At 42.4% G+C, this 14,495-nt stretch overlaps 1 protein-coding gene across 1 annotated transcript; it reads right to left on the bottom strand.

The window, feature by feature from the left end:
* Positions 1 to 7,129: 7,129 nt before the first annotated feature.
* LOC104391178 (carbonyl reductase [NADPH] 1-like) lies at positions 7,130 to 13,486 on the bottom strand. The gene is made up of 3 exons (XM_010000413.1): positions 13,171 to 13,486; positions 9,380 to 9,487; positions 7,130 to 7,592 (listed from the first exon to the last, which is right to left on the bottom strand). The coding sequence occupies exons 1-3, from the start codon at positions 13,454 to 13,456 to the stop codon at positions 7,156 to 7,158; spliced, it is 831 nt and encodes a 276-aa protein (XP_009998715.1). The 5' UTR covers positions 13,457 to 13,486; the 3' UTR covers positions 7,130 to 7,155.
* Positions 13,487 to 14,495: the final 1,009 nt, after the last annotated feature.

Raw genomic sequence — 14,495 nt, 5'->3', positions numbered from 1 at the left:
CCGGGCCGTTCCCTCTGTTTGGTGCTGGGGCCCGGGCCGGCCTGGGAAGGGCAGGGCGCGGGGAGCTGAGCCCCCGGACGTGCCCCCCGCGGGCAGCAGGATGTGCAGCCCGCTCGGAGCGGGGCACCCGGGGCCGCACCTGCCGCCGCTCCGCTGGAGCAGGAAAGGGCAGGAGTTTTTGCTCCTGCTCCAGCTGGTTTTAGGCATGAAGCACTTTTGACAAATCCCGGATACGCAGCTTTCACGGGGATCACATCTATAGTGGGCTCAAGTGCAGTGTTAAAAAGCTCTCTGCTCTCTACAAACAGCTTGAGGGGAAGTGAATGGGCCAGAGCCTTAGTATTCTTATGGCAAAAAAAAAAGGAACTAGCAAAATACCCGTGGCAGGTAATGTACATAATCTTGACAGACAAGGATTTATAAGCCGTGGAAATATATTATTTAACCTCTGCCATTTTTAAGATGATGATGGAATACTCTTTCAGCAATGAGCTCCATTACGTTTTATGCTCATAGACTTTTTATTTTCTTGACACCACTTGCCTTTGCCCTCCCCAGCTGGATTTTAGTAATATAATTTGGCATGTTGTTCTTCTCGCAAATAAAAGCTACAGTTGCTGGCAGCTAATAAGGCTGTTTTATGCACTTGCTGGAAAACTGGAAGCAAGATGTGAAGGCAGGGAGGCTTCCACCTGCGCTTTCGCTCCCCAGCTGCGTGCACCCCCAAAGGCTGAACCATGTACCAAAAAGCACTGCTGGCCTCTCTTCAGCATGTATTACCTCACTGTAAAGCCTGAGCAGTTGTTCACAGGCTTCATACAGCTCACGTGGCTCTGGCACATTCCATCCATTTGGGAAGTCAGCATCTGCCTGGAGCACACTGAGGTCAGCATGGATGCCTGAAAGGCTGGGTAACCTCAGAGAAGTGCATAATGCATGTGGGAAATGCATGTGACAACATACTAAAATATTTGCAGGGATCTACAACTTTATTACAGATCTGTCATCCTTTAAAAGACAGTTGTTTAGAAATAGGGTGGCACTAGAACATATGCACAGTTAGAGTCTAAATTCAGGCATCGCTCCCTCCTAATACAATAAACTGACTTGATCATTTAAATGTAACATTTTTCCTTAGGTACACATGGCAGTAGATATATTCAGTACCATGGGCATCAACATAACTTATCTTTCTAAACTTCAATGCCATCAATTTAAGTTTCAATTTCTAAATCTAGGGTTTTGTAACTTTCCAGGTAGTGTACCTTAGTTCTTGGAAATGAAGATCAGTGCTTCCGAGTATGTGCCTGACTGACCAAAGAATTTTTGATGATGTCCTTAACACATGACATTTATGTCCTAAAATATAGTGTGTTACTCAGGATGTTTTAAAATTAGTTTCTGAGGGTTTGCTCACTCCTTTGTGCATATTTTGTTATTTGCACCAGTTGTATGTGGGTGCCAATTATATTAATGTCATTCAGATTTCCAACTAATTTGAATCCATTTGCCAGTTCTACCACAAGGCAGAGGTCTTCTAGAAGTTCAAAGAAACAAGCAGTCAGGTGGAGGAGAGGGATCCTTCTGGCCTCCTGCTGAGGAAAAAAGGCTGCAGTATCAGGCAGTGGAATCATGGAAATGCTCAGCCTGCTGTGAAGCTTTGATTGGAACTTGCACCAAAACCAACCTACCTTGAAACCCAGAAATTGAGCTCAACAGCAAACGAATTACTGTTAAGCAGGTACTTCTTTGACAGCACTGAGGCTACACTGAGGATTCTCCACCATAAGTGCTCCGATCAGTTAGCAAATCACCCCAGTTAATATACACCAAAATCACGCATATTCAGTTTTATGCCAATGAGCCCCCAGAATTCTTTTACATAGTCATCTTTGTAATTATGCATGTTTGAGGGTCTCCTGTGGGGGTCTTTGTTGATTCTAGTCCTTTGTCCTGGTCCTGTCTCCAGCCTCACACTGGTAGATTGCCCAAGTGAGTCCAGAATCAACATGAGTATTGTCTGTTGGCATGACAGGTCTTAGAAAACTTGATGTTATCACAGCTTGCAGGATGCTTGGCATACAGTTTCACAAATCACATTGTTTCAAAAGTAACCTATTCAGCTAACTTAGTACAGCAAAGTCATCATTTTAGTAAATTTCTACAGCTATCAGCCTCCAGAACAATCCACTTCCTCAGCTCTGGTGGTTCCAAATCTGCTGGTTGGTAAATATTTAAAAAAATAACTCTGAAAGCTCTTTTTTGTATCAGAGGTTATGTTAGTTCAAAGCATGCCTATCATACTAACTATTCAAGACTTCAGAAAAGACTATAAATCAATGTGTTATATGCACCACGACAGCATTGCCCATGCTAAATCCTGGTCCTTGGGTAGGAATGAAGTAATAGATTAACTGATGTAATCACTTCTGGAGACAGCCAGACTACATTTCAATCTAATGAACGTTCATGTTAACTTTCATGTGACTTGACATAAATCTGTTTGGTTCATACTGGGAAAGTCTACTCCAATTGTATATTGCTTGTCAGATTTTATTTTTTTAAAAGAAATATCCTTCACAATTTAAAATATGAAATTTCTACCATGAATCTGTATAGAAAATCTATTGTTTACGGAGGGGAGTTTAGCAAGTTGCTTGCTTTCAGTATTTTATCTCCCTAGAAAAGCCTAAACAAATGCATTCATAAATAAAACACCACTGGATCCACTACTGCCGTATGTCCTCTAAATACTGTATAACTTGAATCAAACAAAACAGACAAGGAACATTGGATCAGGATGTTTGAGAATGCAGGTACATACCTGAAGAGAGACGGGGTAGGATTTTGAGAGTGCTGAGTAACCACAACTCCAGATCAGCAGGCAGGGTCCAAAGACAACAATCCAAACTGGGAAATGTGAAGTTGGGTATTGGTCATTTAGATTTAAGTGCTATGAATAGCCTACCTGGTGAAGCAATCTAAAGACAATGATACCTGTTTTCCAAGATCAGAACTTTTTCCAGCTGAAGTTTCCTTTATTGTCAGCTCCAAAATGAAGCCCTTGTGGAGCAAAAACAAAACCTGAAGAATTTCTATTGCAAAACATCATGATTGTTCCTTCTCTTTTTTCATTATTTGAGATTAAAAAGCTAAAGACATTCCTACAGCAACACGAGACTGCAGTTTGAATTATATTCAGCATGTAAGTAATACTGGGCAGCGTATATAATTACAACTACGCCGAGAGGAACGCCACAGCATTCCAAGTCAGGACACTGCCTACATCTGTCATCTTCAGTATTTGCATAGAAAAACACTGAAATGGAAGCTTTAAGGAAACAACAAGTTAAGATACGTATATTCTCTTCAGCTCTTTAGGTAAAGTGACTTCAGGCTTTCTATGCGTGTCTGTGGTGCAGTTTTGAAGAGCAGATGCACTGCACTGTGTTGTGTGGGAACCGTAACGGATTACAAGTCTGGCCCACACTGCAGTTATCAGCACTGGAGGGGATCCAGATAGAAATTACCTGGTTGTAATTCCCTTTAGACTCAAAAAGGTTTAAAGCAGACCAGTCGCCTTACTAATTGCCCCCATACTTTTAGATCACTGGCTTTCCAAATTTTCCCTGTTTCCCTGTCAAATAGCTGGCCTACTACAGCCTTTAAAAATGATGGCTGCATTGTTAACCAGCACACTGGGATGCCTGTAGTATCTCCATCAGAAAGTCCAGAGGCCCTCCACACTGTTCATACCATATGGGGCAGCAGGTTCAGCTTTCAATCCCAAAGTTTTGCCACTGCTGCCTGACTGCATCTTGCACAAGCTACAGCATCCCCAAGAAACTGCCTCCACTGAGCTCTCACAATTGTTAATCCAATTTCTTTATTGTCCCTTGTCACTGCTGCTACTGCATTGCCAGACATTTTCTTTGGCTAATAAATTCCAAAGTAAAAATGATACCAACACACTGTAAAAAGAAAAAGAGTAAATAATGAGTAAAAGTTTTATACAGTAGTACAGATCATTATTATTTCATCCCGTTCCTAACTCTTAAACTTTACACAATAACCACTCAGGAAGCATGCCAGAATCTGAAAGCAACAGAACACTTCAGACACAATGGGCACGGGAGAGAAACGAGGAGGCAACTTATGAAAAAAAAAAAAAAAGAAATTTTGATTGAACAATGCAAGCTCTGTCCAAAGATCCAGCCTCCCACACATGCTGTACGGCCTGTCTTCCAATTCTGCTCTCAGCAAAGTGCCCTCCCCTGGCAGTCTGCCTCACGCAGTCCCAGCTCTGTTCCTGGGACACAGTCCTCCTACCACTGACAGCAGGGGATGTGCTTCTACTGCACAAGCACCTTCCTGACTGACTGGTCCTGTGAACTGCCAATATTTGCCGCCTCTTGTGTCCATCTCCTACAGCTGAGGTTGTATCCATAATCAGTTTCACTATGAGAAATGACATTTCTGAAGATGACTACTTAGCAATCATCTTCCACTTTGCTTCCTCACCCTGAAACAAAGTAGGTTTAACAAAGAATAAGCACTGTGAAAGGGCTAAACACAATAATTTGAAATAAATCTTTTGTGAAACTTTCAAATTTATTATTTGCTCAGCTTGAATGTGAAAAAAAAACGCCCAACATTCTGAGTTGGACTTAGAAGGAGCTTTGTAGAGCCCAGGGGACACTTAGAAACTATTTTTAATTTTACAATGGATACTACCCAGCCACAGTAGACTTTCCTATGACTCTTACAGTCTGGTCTTTGCACAAACCATAGAAAACCTGGGTCAAGGTTTGTTCAGAAAGTTTGTATATACCATCCAGAAGGGCATATAACTTTTGAAACTTAATGACTCAAGCAGCATTTCAAGTACAAAGAACTAGGTATGCTCTCCATTGTTGGATTACTCCTCTTAAAGTTGTGTACAAGCTACTCTTAAATCAGAACAGCCAAGTTGTATTTTGCTGAGATACCGTTAACACAACCAGAAGAGCATATACAAACTACAGTTCTTTTGCTTATTCATCAGAATGATAAGTTCCTGCATTACCTGGATGGCTTTTGGAGCTGTCATACTGTAGGCAGTCTGTGGGTAATACATCAAATGCATAAAAAATTTCACACAGGCATTTTGCAACTGTGCTGTTGCCCTAAACAAAGGCATCCGATATTTTTCTTCACAGATAATAGATTACCATGAGAACTTTCGGAGCAGCACTCATCCTGCTCTTCAACGAGCTCTGGGCATGACTCCATTTCCAACTTCCATTTTCCTAAAAACAAAAGCTACTGTATCCTTAAAAGACCAACTAATAATTACAGCTTCATTCTGCGCTGATAAGTGATTACTAAAACCACACATTATGTCCAACATCTTTTGATCCAAGGCTTCTCTGAACACAAACTGCACCAAGGGAAACCAATGTAAAATGCAGTCAGCTAAAGCCACTGTGGTAGTCTTGCTGACTCCTGATTAAGAATTAACATGCCTATTACTGATTTTTCATTACTGATGACAGGTTTATAGGTAATTGTGAGGGTCTCCAGGAGAGCACAGGAGGGACTTTTTACAAGGGCATGTAGTGATAGGATGAATGGTAATGGTTTAAAACTGTAAGAGTATAGATTTAGGTTAGACATTAGGAAGAAATTCCTTACTGTGAGGGTGGCGAGACACTGGAACAAGTTGCCCAGGGAAGTTGTGGCTGCCCCCTTCCTGCAAGTGTTCAAGACCAGGATGCATGGGGCTTTGAGTGACCTGGTCAAGTGGGAGGTGTCCCTGCCCATGGCAGGGGCATAACTAGATGATCTTTAAGGTCCCTTCCAAACAATTCTATGATTCTATTAAAGATGAAGCAGGGCCCCAGAGCCCCTGCCATGGCTTTTGTGCTGGCTGGCAGGACGTGGTGGATAAAGAGCTGCATGGTTATAGAGTGGGGGATGACCAAGCAGAACCTCACTCCAGCCCCTGCAGCCAGCCACCCCACAGGCTGGGGCTCTTCGAGGTGGCTCTGCTGCCCCCTGGCTCCGCCTCTACAGATTGCAGTGGTGTAGCAGCCTCTCAAGATTAAACATTTGAAATGAGGAACCAGACTTTATAATGGGAAAACAAATTTGGTGCCCTCCATGTCACTGCTTCCTCTACTTGTGATTTTGCTTGGATGGCTTGTTTTGATTACCAGGGTAGTGATGTATTTCAGTTCTATCCTGCAACAGTATTGTAACATTTGCAGTTCATTTTCTCTACTACATGGAGAGCACTTAATCCAGGTTTTTAATATGGAAACTTCTGGGTCTGCAAAACATGAACCAAAAGTCCTGAGGAACAGCTTGTTATATCAGTTCTGTAGTTTATTTTATATTTATGTAGTCCAAAAGCCATACATTCCAGCTTTAAACTTAGCTTCAGAAAATGAAAGTGTATTTTCAAACACTATACATTTTAAATATCAGAATAAGCCAGATGGATGAACACAAGTAATCATTTATTGATACACATATTAAACCAACTGATTAAGGTTTCCTATTAATGGTATTGGTAACTGTATCAGTATTTGTAATTGTACTTATAACAAGGAATCTCTACACAGCAGTGATTCTGTTCTGATCTTACTAGCCTCCCCCCACACTGGTCACACTGTAAATCTCAGAACAGCCCCCTCACCCTTTTAATAAACCCTACTGTACAACCTCAAGAAGCATTTATGGTCCTTAAAAAGAGATCTGTTCTGCTAAGAAAGTGTAAGGCATCTGCTTTCTCATCCCAGCTCTATGTCAGAAATCTGTCTCAGGCGAGTGGGAGAAGAGCTGGCAATGATTTAACTAAGAGTAAATTCAGGTAAACAAGACCACACACCTTTCCATTAGGGCAATGCCAGATTAGCCTGTATCATCTGGGCTGAAACACCAACAGATTAGATTTCAGGCTGCACAGATAATGCTGTGAGAAGGATAATGGAGACTGTTGGGAAAGTGTAGACTTAATCCCAGGGAAGTACCATAACTGTAGCCCTCATTGTAATGACAAAGGATCCTGCTGCTGCTGTGGACAGGATGTGACTGCTCTGGGTAAATGCCCCCTACCAGGGCACAGGTGGATCCACAGTCACATCAGCACTTGCATGAGTCCACATCCCACGCTCACCAGGTTCGAACAGTTTTGTTACTAACAAACTGGCCATGAGGACCATCAGCATCAGAAGGCAAAAGGGCCAAATAAACTGGGGTCTCAGCCCCTTCATCTGGTGATTTAGTAGCTTTAGGACCTGCCATGTCTGTTCTCACCCACCCAGGACAGCAGGCATTGACAAGGATGTGGTCACCTTTTCTTTTCTCATTTAACATCCGGGCTTGAATCCTGGATAAGACTGTGACACCGATCTTGGATACCCCATAGGCAGTATTTGGCCAACCCTCTTTCTCATGAACACTTTTCTTGGTATCTTCCACGAATTTGGTCATGAGATCCACTAATTCATCCTCAGTGATCGTGTTGCTGCGAAACTTTTGCTGTAGTTCTTGGCTGCAGCCTCCCAGAGCTGAGCAGCTTACCATACTAGAGACATTCACCACTCTACCTGGTAAAAGAGAATAAAGACTGATTACTTTTACACACACTAAAGAAGCCCAGACTGAGGCTTTTTCTACAGTTGTCTATTCACTACTTAGGTGAATACCTGTAAAATACTTTGTGTGGGCTATTTTAGTTTCTGGAAGATCACTGTTAACGCAATTTCAAGTGTTTCTAGTGAATTCCATTACAAAGGGTAATTTAAGGTGTGAACCTGCAAAAGCTCTCTTATCAAATTTCAGGAATGCTTCCAGGAAATAACCCGTTACAATCCGTAGGCATATTCCTAATAGTCAACAGTCTTCTCAGTAATGGAAGCCAAACTCTTGAAGTTCTGGAGGAAAACGTTCTGGCTTCTGCAACAGCTTGAGTGAAGTGCCATGAGAACGTACCTCAAAAGCCAGCATAATACACAACTAAAGCAATCCAGTTCTTAATGCAGTGAGACCATCAGCTTGTTTACAGAACACTCAAGATTTACAAATCCCAGCATTCAAAAATTCAGTAAGCTATTTATCTCAAAGCACTTCAGTTCAGAGGATTCAGCTGAATCAGTAACTCACTCATCTTCCCCTAAATCATGCTTCCTTCTTTCTTGGTAGTTCACAGCCATTCTGGCAATGAACAAGAGAATGAAAATAAGGATTTAGATCTTAAAAGCCACAAAACCAAATCTGTTCTGTGAATGACTTTATTAACACACTCCTCTTTCACCCTTAGTACAAGAGGACTAAAGTGCAATTTTGGCACTGTTTACTCTCTTCTCTACTGGCCGCCAAAATTAATTTACTCTGTTCTTTTCTTCCTCCCTAGGGACTAACAGTACCCAACTTCTCTCATCTACTTGACTTTTCTTAAAAACACAGGTATATTTAAATGTTAAACTACATTTCACTTATAGCAGCAAACACTTATCTAAATATCCATGAAAACACCTAGTGATCACAAGTCTTGAAAATAATTGTATTAAAAAAGAACTTGGCTTTTGTTTGGTTATTGTATCCAAATACCTTCTTTTAAAATAATCTGTGATACATCAGTAGCATTCCAGAGCACTTCCAGTGCTAGCCAGTTTTGAGAACAGTAGCATTCTGTATGGGACAGTCATCCAATGAATACAGATTTGCATGTTGCTAACAACTCTATTATTGATACGTCTTCTTTGACCCTGGTCTCCTCCATTCTATTGCATGTTGCTAACAACTCTATTATTGATACATCTATCTTCTCTGACCCTGGTCTCCTCCATTCTGTTTACCATCTTGGGTAAAGTGTTTTCTTCTAGTTCCTCCTAACATCCCCAAATCACAGCAACTTCATGTATATCTTCAAGTGCCTTTTATAACAACACTTGCATATACAGCAAAGGCTGTGACCTAGATAGAGACAAACAGCCTGTTGAGTTTTTTTCAGCAGTAGCAAGATCAGGCATGTCACATCAAACTCAGCTGAAACACAGTTTTTAGATACTACCTTATGCTAGTTCTATCATCAACAGGTCCTTTCTGAAGCAGTAACAACTTACAGGTAAGTTCTTCGTGTCTTCTTGAGAGCACCATGAGAATTTTACTTCAATCCGTAACAGAATAATGTAATCAGCTTGAAGGTAGATTTACATATACACAGCAGAGATTTTGAGGAACAAGAAAGGTCATCTGCTCTCTTACCTACACTACAGCAAGGTACACTCTTCTTACTACAGGGCAGTACTCTTAAGATAGGGCAGGATTTTCCTATTTAACGAGGACCAAAATCCATACAAAAGTATTTATCTACTTGTTACATTACACTTACCATAAGGCTTCACAAGAGGCAACAATTCTGTGCAAACATTCCTGGTTCCAAAAAAGTTTGTCTTCAGTGTAACCTCTGCTTGGACTGCAAATGGCGTTGTGTCATGAACTTTTCATCAGGGGTGATAGTGAGGGGAAAAAAAAATATTAAAAATTAAATTTGTACTACTGTTTGAAAGAAAGTTGCCCAACTGCAAAAACTCAGAAGTTTATCTTAGTTCCCTTTTTTTTTTTTTAGAATTAGGAAACAGGCATACTATCAATTAAAATACATAAGAAACAAATCCAACATCACTGACACTCACTTCCCCATTAGAAAAATATCCAGATCCAATCTGCAGTATTATATTAATAATGAGATAATTATGTTTTTGCTACTTCTTAGCTGAAGGTTTTAGCTTTGCCCAAGGAGAGTCAGTCATTTGCCAACCCACAGGCCATTTGTCTTTCTGCCTTTTATATGGAAGAGACAAAGAAAGGCTGTTCTCACAGAGTGTGCTGCCCAGCCTGCCCACTGACCTGCCTGTACTTACTATCACCCAATGCTCAGTCTGGGCTGACACTACCACATGCATGTGAACTTTGAGGTGCCACCTCCTCTTAAATGCATAACACATTACTTCACCACGATCCTGATATAAAAGGGGAAGGGACGGAGGGGGAATCAGAAGGGAAGATCCTAACTCTCGGATGACGCTACTGAAGGTTAGACTACCACCCTAGTACTGACAACAATACGGTAGACAACTGCTTCTATAACCTACTTCTTATGTTGTCCTGCCTCAGGTTCTTAGCTGAGACTTGAAGAGCAGTGCCAAATTCCAACAAACACCATAAAAGCTTCTATAAAGAATGCAAGGGTAAGATTTGGTGAGGTCTGAAAAAACAAACAACCAAACCCAAAGCTGAGAAATACTTGCATCAAAACCACCCCCTGAACTGACAGACCTTTGCGAACATCAGAGCAGGACTGAGTAGCTAGGAAAGGGAGCTGACCTAGGTAAGCATAAGCAAACCATGGAACTGCACTGGAATGATATGATTTAACCAGACAGAACTGACAGCTTGCCACCACCAAAAGTGGGGTACAATGTGCCATCAGCTTACAATTTGACTCAGCAATAAACCATATGCCATGTGACCCCTTTGAGGGGGAAGTGAGAGTCAAAGTAACTGCATTCCTCCTCTTCTGCTACAGGCCCTATGTCTGCAGCGATGAAGGCCACCTACACGGGTGAGGGAGGTTTTCACTTGCCTCCACAGCCTAGATGTATGCTAACTCAAAAGACAAGCAGTAACAGGTCACTTAGTATTTAATGTAGTTCTGTTTTTGTTGCAAAATGTGGCTTTAATGGATAACTTATTCATACTCTAAAGCAATGGGCACCGACAGCGTAAAGTTTTGCAAATCGCTTGCTTCCATTTAAATCTGAGTCACAAAGCCAGACCATGACCTACTGCATGAATTATGACAGAGGGAGAAGAAAGGGAACAAAAACCCTACACAACTCCAAACTTCTGCTTCCCTACCCACCTTGCAACAGAGGCTTCCCAAATCCCACTCCAACTAGTATAAAAGGATGCCAAAAAGAGGGAAGGTTTGCCCATGACAAAGCTAAACAGCTACATTTCCTTTGTGGAGGCTTTGAAGAAGTTACCTGTAATTCTTTGTATAGCCATATAAATAGGCCAAACCAAATGCTGCCAGAGATCTTAATGTCGCTAAGCTCAGGTTAACTGTAGCTTTGTTACAAGCCACAGGCTGGTTCATTATTTCTTTTTAGGGTGACCCTACACTCACTCCCAAACCCAGTAATTTGTCTAACAAGATAAATTACTTGTAACATCTGAATAGATACACACTCCCTTTATTTAACAAACATTACTAGAATGACTGTTCTCACAAAAGCTGACCCAGAAGGCAACCCACGGGTCCATAAAAATTTCATACATGAACAGTTTTTGCTTGAATAAGGACTTTGCTGGACTATCTGTAGTGCAGCACAAAACCCTGAACAATAAATCCAATTCAATGGTAAATCTAATCTTTGACAGACAGCAATAACACACAGTACTACAATAAAGAAAGGAAAGCATAAATTCTGGGATGCTAGCAGAAACCTGGCGAGACAAGAAGAAACCTTGAGTACAAATCCCAGTATTGGAAGCAAGAATTAAAGCCAAAATGAGTTAAGATCACAGTAAGTTCTTCACAGGTTTTAATCCCTCTAGCCTCTGTGTTAGATACATCAACAGTTACAACTGGCTCCTCTGTCATATTTCTTAATTGTATGACCTACTGCTGACTCATAGTAAGTTGTCAGCTTGAACAAGGTCTAGGCTAAATATCTGGAAGCAACTTCTGAATAATAAAAAAAAGATAAATGATAATGTAGTAAAGGAAGTAACAGGAACTTCACTGGTCACACTATCTATTTACATTTTGTAGCTCCACAAGAACTAATCTCAGGTTTCTCACAGATGAACTCTAGAAAATCTTGCTGCAGCTGTTTGACGAGCTTTTATTTCATTTGTCCAAATACCCACCTTGACAGAGGCTACACCTGCTGCAAAGTCAGCAGCAGGAAACACACACTGCACTCCAACTGCTGTAGTTGCAGGCCAGTCTCGCTCAAACTCACTGTCACTAATAGGTTGAGCGAAGGCCCTTATTATGAAATTACAAATTTAACTTTTGCTGCAAGTTTTTAACACTTTATCTTGAGCAAACCCTGAAGCTCAGACAATTATACTGAGAGTTGCCTCTTATTAAGCTGATCTTGAACACAATCCTCCTGCAAAGCAGCATGCAAAATATACAGTATCTGGACTTCAGCACATCACTGCTGCACTCCCGCTTCATGAGAAGCTCCAACTTCAGCAGCAGATGATGTTTGATCCATACTACCTGACAGGCTTTCTTAACTCATGTTGTCACAGTGGATGAGTCACCATAACACCATCCTTGAACAGTTACATGTCCTAAGTGGACAGGTAAAGAGATTATATATATATATCTCCAGAAAATGCAGCAAGAACAAGTTTGTATTGGCAGGGAAATGAACTAGTAGTCATACTTCTGATTTGCTCTATCTGGAGCTATCATGACTCTCAACTCTTTATAAACATCTACAAGGAGAATGCACTCTTCTACCTTAGAACTGCTATGTCTTCCTCACTTTCCCTGTCTTCCTGTCACTAAAAGATGAAAGGGTTAAATTCTTGTTCAGCACAGCAAGGTTTAGGCTAATAGTTCTATAGGTAACTGAATGGCCTGAGAAAGTTAAAGATAACTAAAAATGACAAAATAACCCATTGGGCAAATGTTATTTTTTATGAACTGGAATCCTTGAGCAGGTAATGTATAGAACAAAGCAAGAGACTTGCAGAAGAGAGAAAATACATAACCCTGAGGAACACAGCTGATACTCACACAGATGATGGGCTCCCATGCGCCTGCTGAAACTTGTGGGCACTGAGGCAATAAACTCAACTTAGTTCACACATACCGTGTGCCTAATGTTTTCATGCTCTGTATGTCATGCAAACACAGTACTCCAGGGCAGCATCTCGACATGCTCATTTAGCCCAACAGATGCTAGAGGAAGAGCTACTTCACATTGCCCTCTTCATCAAGCTTAAGAAAGCAGGCAGCCTGCCCAGCCAAAAAAGCAGCATGCCACTGTCAGAGAAGTCCCACATAAGAACTCTGTAAAATCCTTAACAAACGTACTACCCTTTGCCATACAGCTTTGTAGCTCACAGGACTACCCCAGACGGCACGATTCCTACCTTTGAAAGCGATCCCTGCGTTGTTAACCAGCACATTCACCCCTCCATACTTCTCCTTAAGGAAGTCCCGGAGAGCTCTGATGCTCTGCAGATCATCGATATCCAGCTGATGGAAAAGCACACGCAGCCCTTCCTCCTGAAGCTTGGCCACGGCCTCCTGCCCACGGCCAGGGTCTCGGGCTGTCAGGTACACATCCCCCGGGAACTGCTTGCACAGGGCCCGCACAATTGCAAACCCGATCCCTTTGTTGGACCCAGTCACCACAGCCACTGGAACACTGGACATTGTCCTCTCTGAATCTATGCCAAAGTGACAGCAACTGCAAACGGCAAAGAAGAAAATTTCATACTTGGATGGATAAAAACGGCTAGCTGAAGCAGGATTAAAGCGTTTTTTTTCTTTAAAGTTCTATTTAAAACCGCATGTTGCATTATGCAAAACTACAATAGGGCGCACACCGACTGCAACTTACTAATGTAGCATGAGGTGCTGACAGAGAAACAGGTTTGCTGTCAATGCTTTAAAGAAAGCCCAACTGGCAACTGGGTAAAAAAAAGAAAATACATGATTAACCTTTACTACAAAACTAACTTTTGAAGAGAGCAAGCTCCTCTGCGCATACACCTCACAGGAACAGTACCACCTTATTTATTCTTTATTATGTTCAACTGGTTCAGTTCAAGCCCTGACAGGCCAAAGCTGAAACAGAAGGGTTCACAAAAAGGGAGTGGCCCGATCTTCGAGCGCCAGGCCGGAGGGCCAATTCCAGCGCTTTCAGCAGCAACAGCGGCCCAGACTGATCCCAGCGCTGCTTGTTTATCACACCAGCCAGCTCTGGATACAAAGCCCGCTCGCTGCCTTCCCCGCAAACACAGCGCATTAAAAACAGCTGTACTTCCCCCTTACAAGCGGCTTCAAAACGCTGTTCGTGCTTTTAATTACCATTCCATTTCCAAACAACCAGGAGTTGCTCCTGAGTGACAGAGCCCTGGGACAGGCTGCCCAGAGAGGCTGTGGAGCCTCCTTCACTGGAGACATTCAAACCCACCTGGACACGTTCCTGTGTGATGTGCTCTGGGTGACCCTGCTCTGGCAGAGGGGTTGGACTGAATGATCTTTCCAGGTCCCTTCCAGCCCCTAGGATTCTGTGATCCCAGCAAGGACGAAGCCGCACCAGCTCCCGAAAGCCGCCCCTCACCCCCCCAGCCCAGGCCCACCCCCGAGCTCCCACCCCGCACGTTTCACTCATCACCAGCTCCTCAGGGCCGCCTGGTTGGGGTTTTATTTCCTCCCCAGGGACGCACCCAAACCCAGCCCGCGCCCC

Source organism: Chaetura pelagica, unplaced genomic scaffold, assembly GCF_000747805.2.
Source record: "Chaetura pelagica isolate M959 unplaced genomic scaffold, ChaPel_1.0 scaffold244, whole genome shotgun sequence".
NCBI classification, from domain to species: domain Eukaryota; kingdom Metazoa; phylum Chordata; class Aves; order Apodiformes; family Apodidae; genus Chaetura; species Chaetura pelagica.
This window is presented reverse-complemented; position numbering and strand designations above follow the sequence as displayed.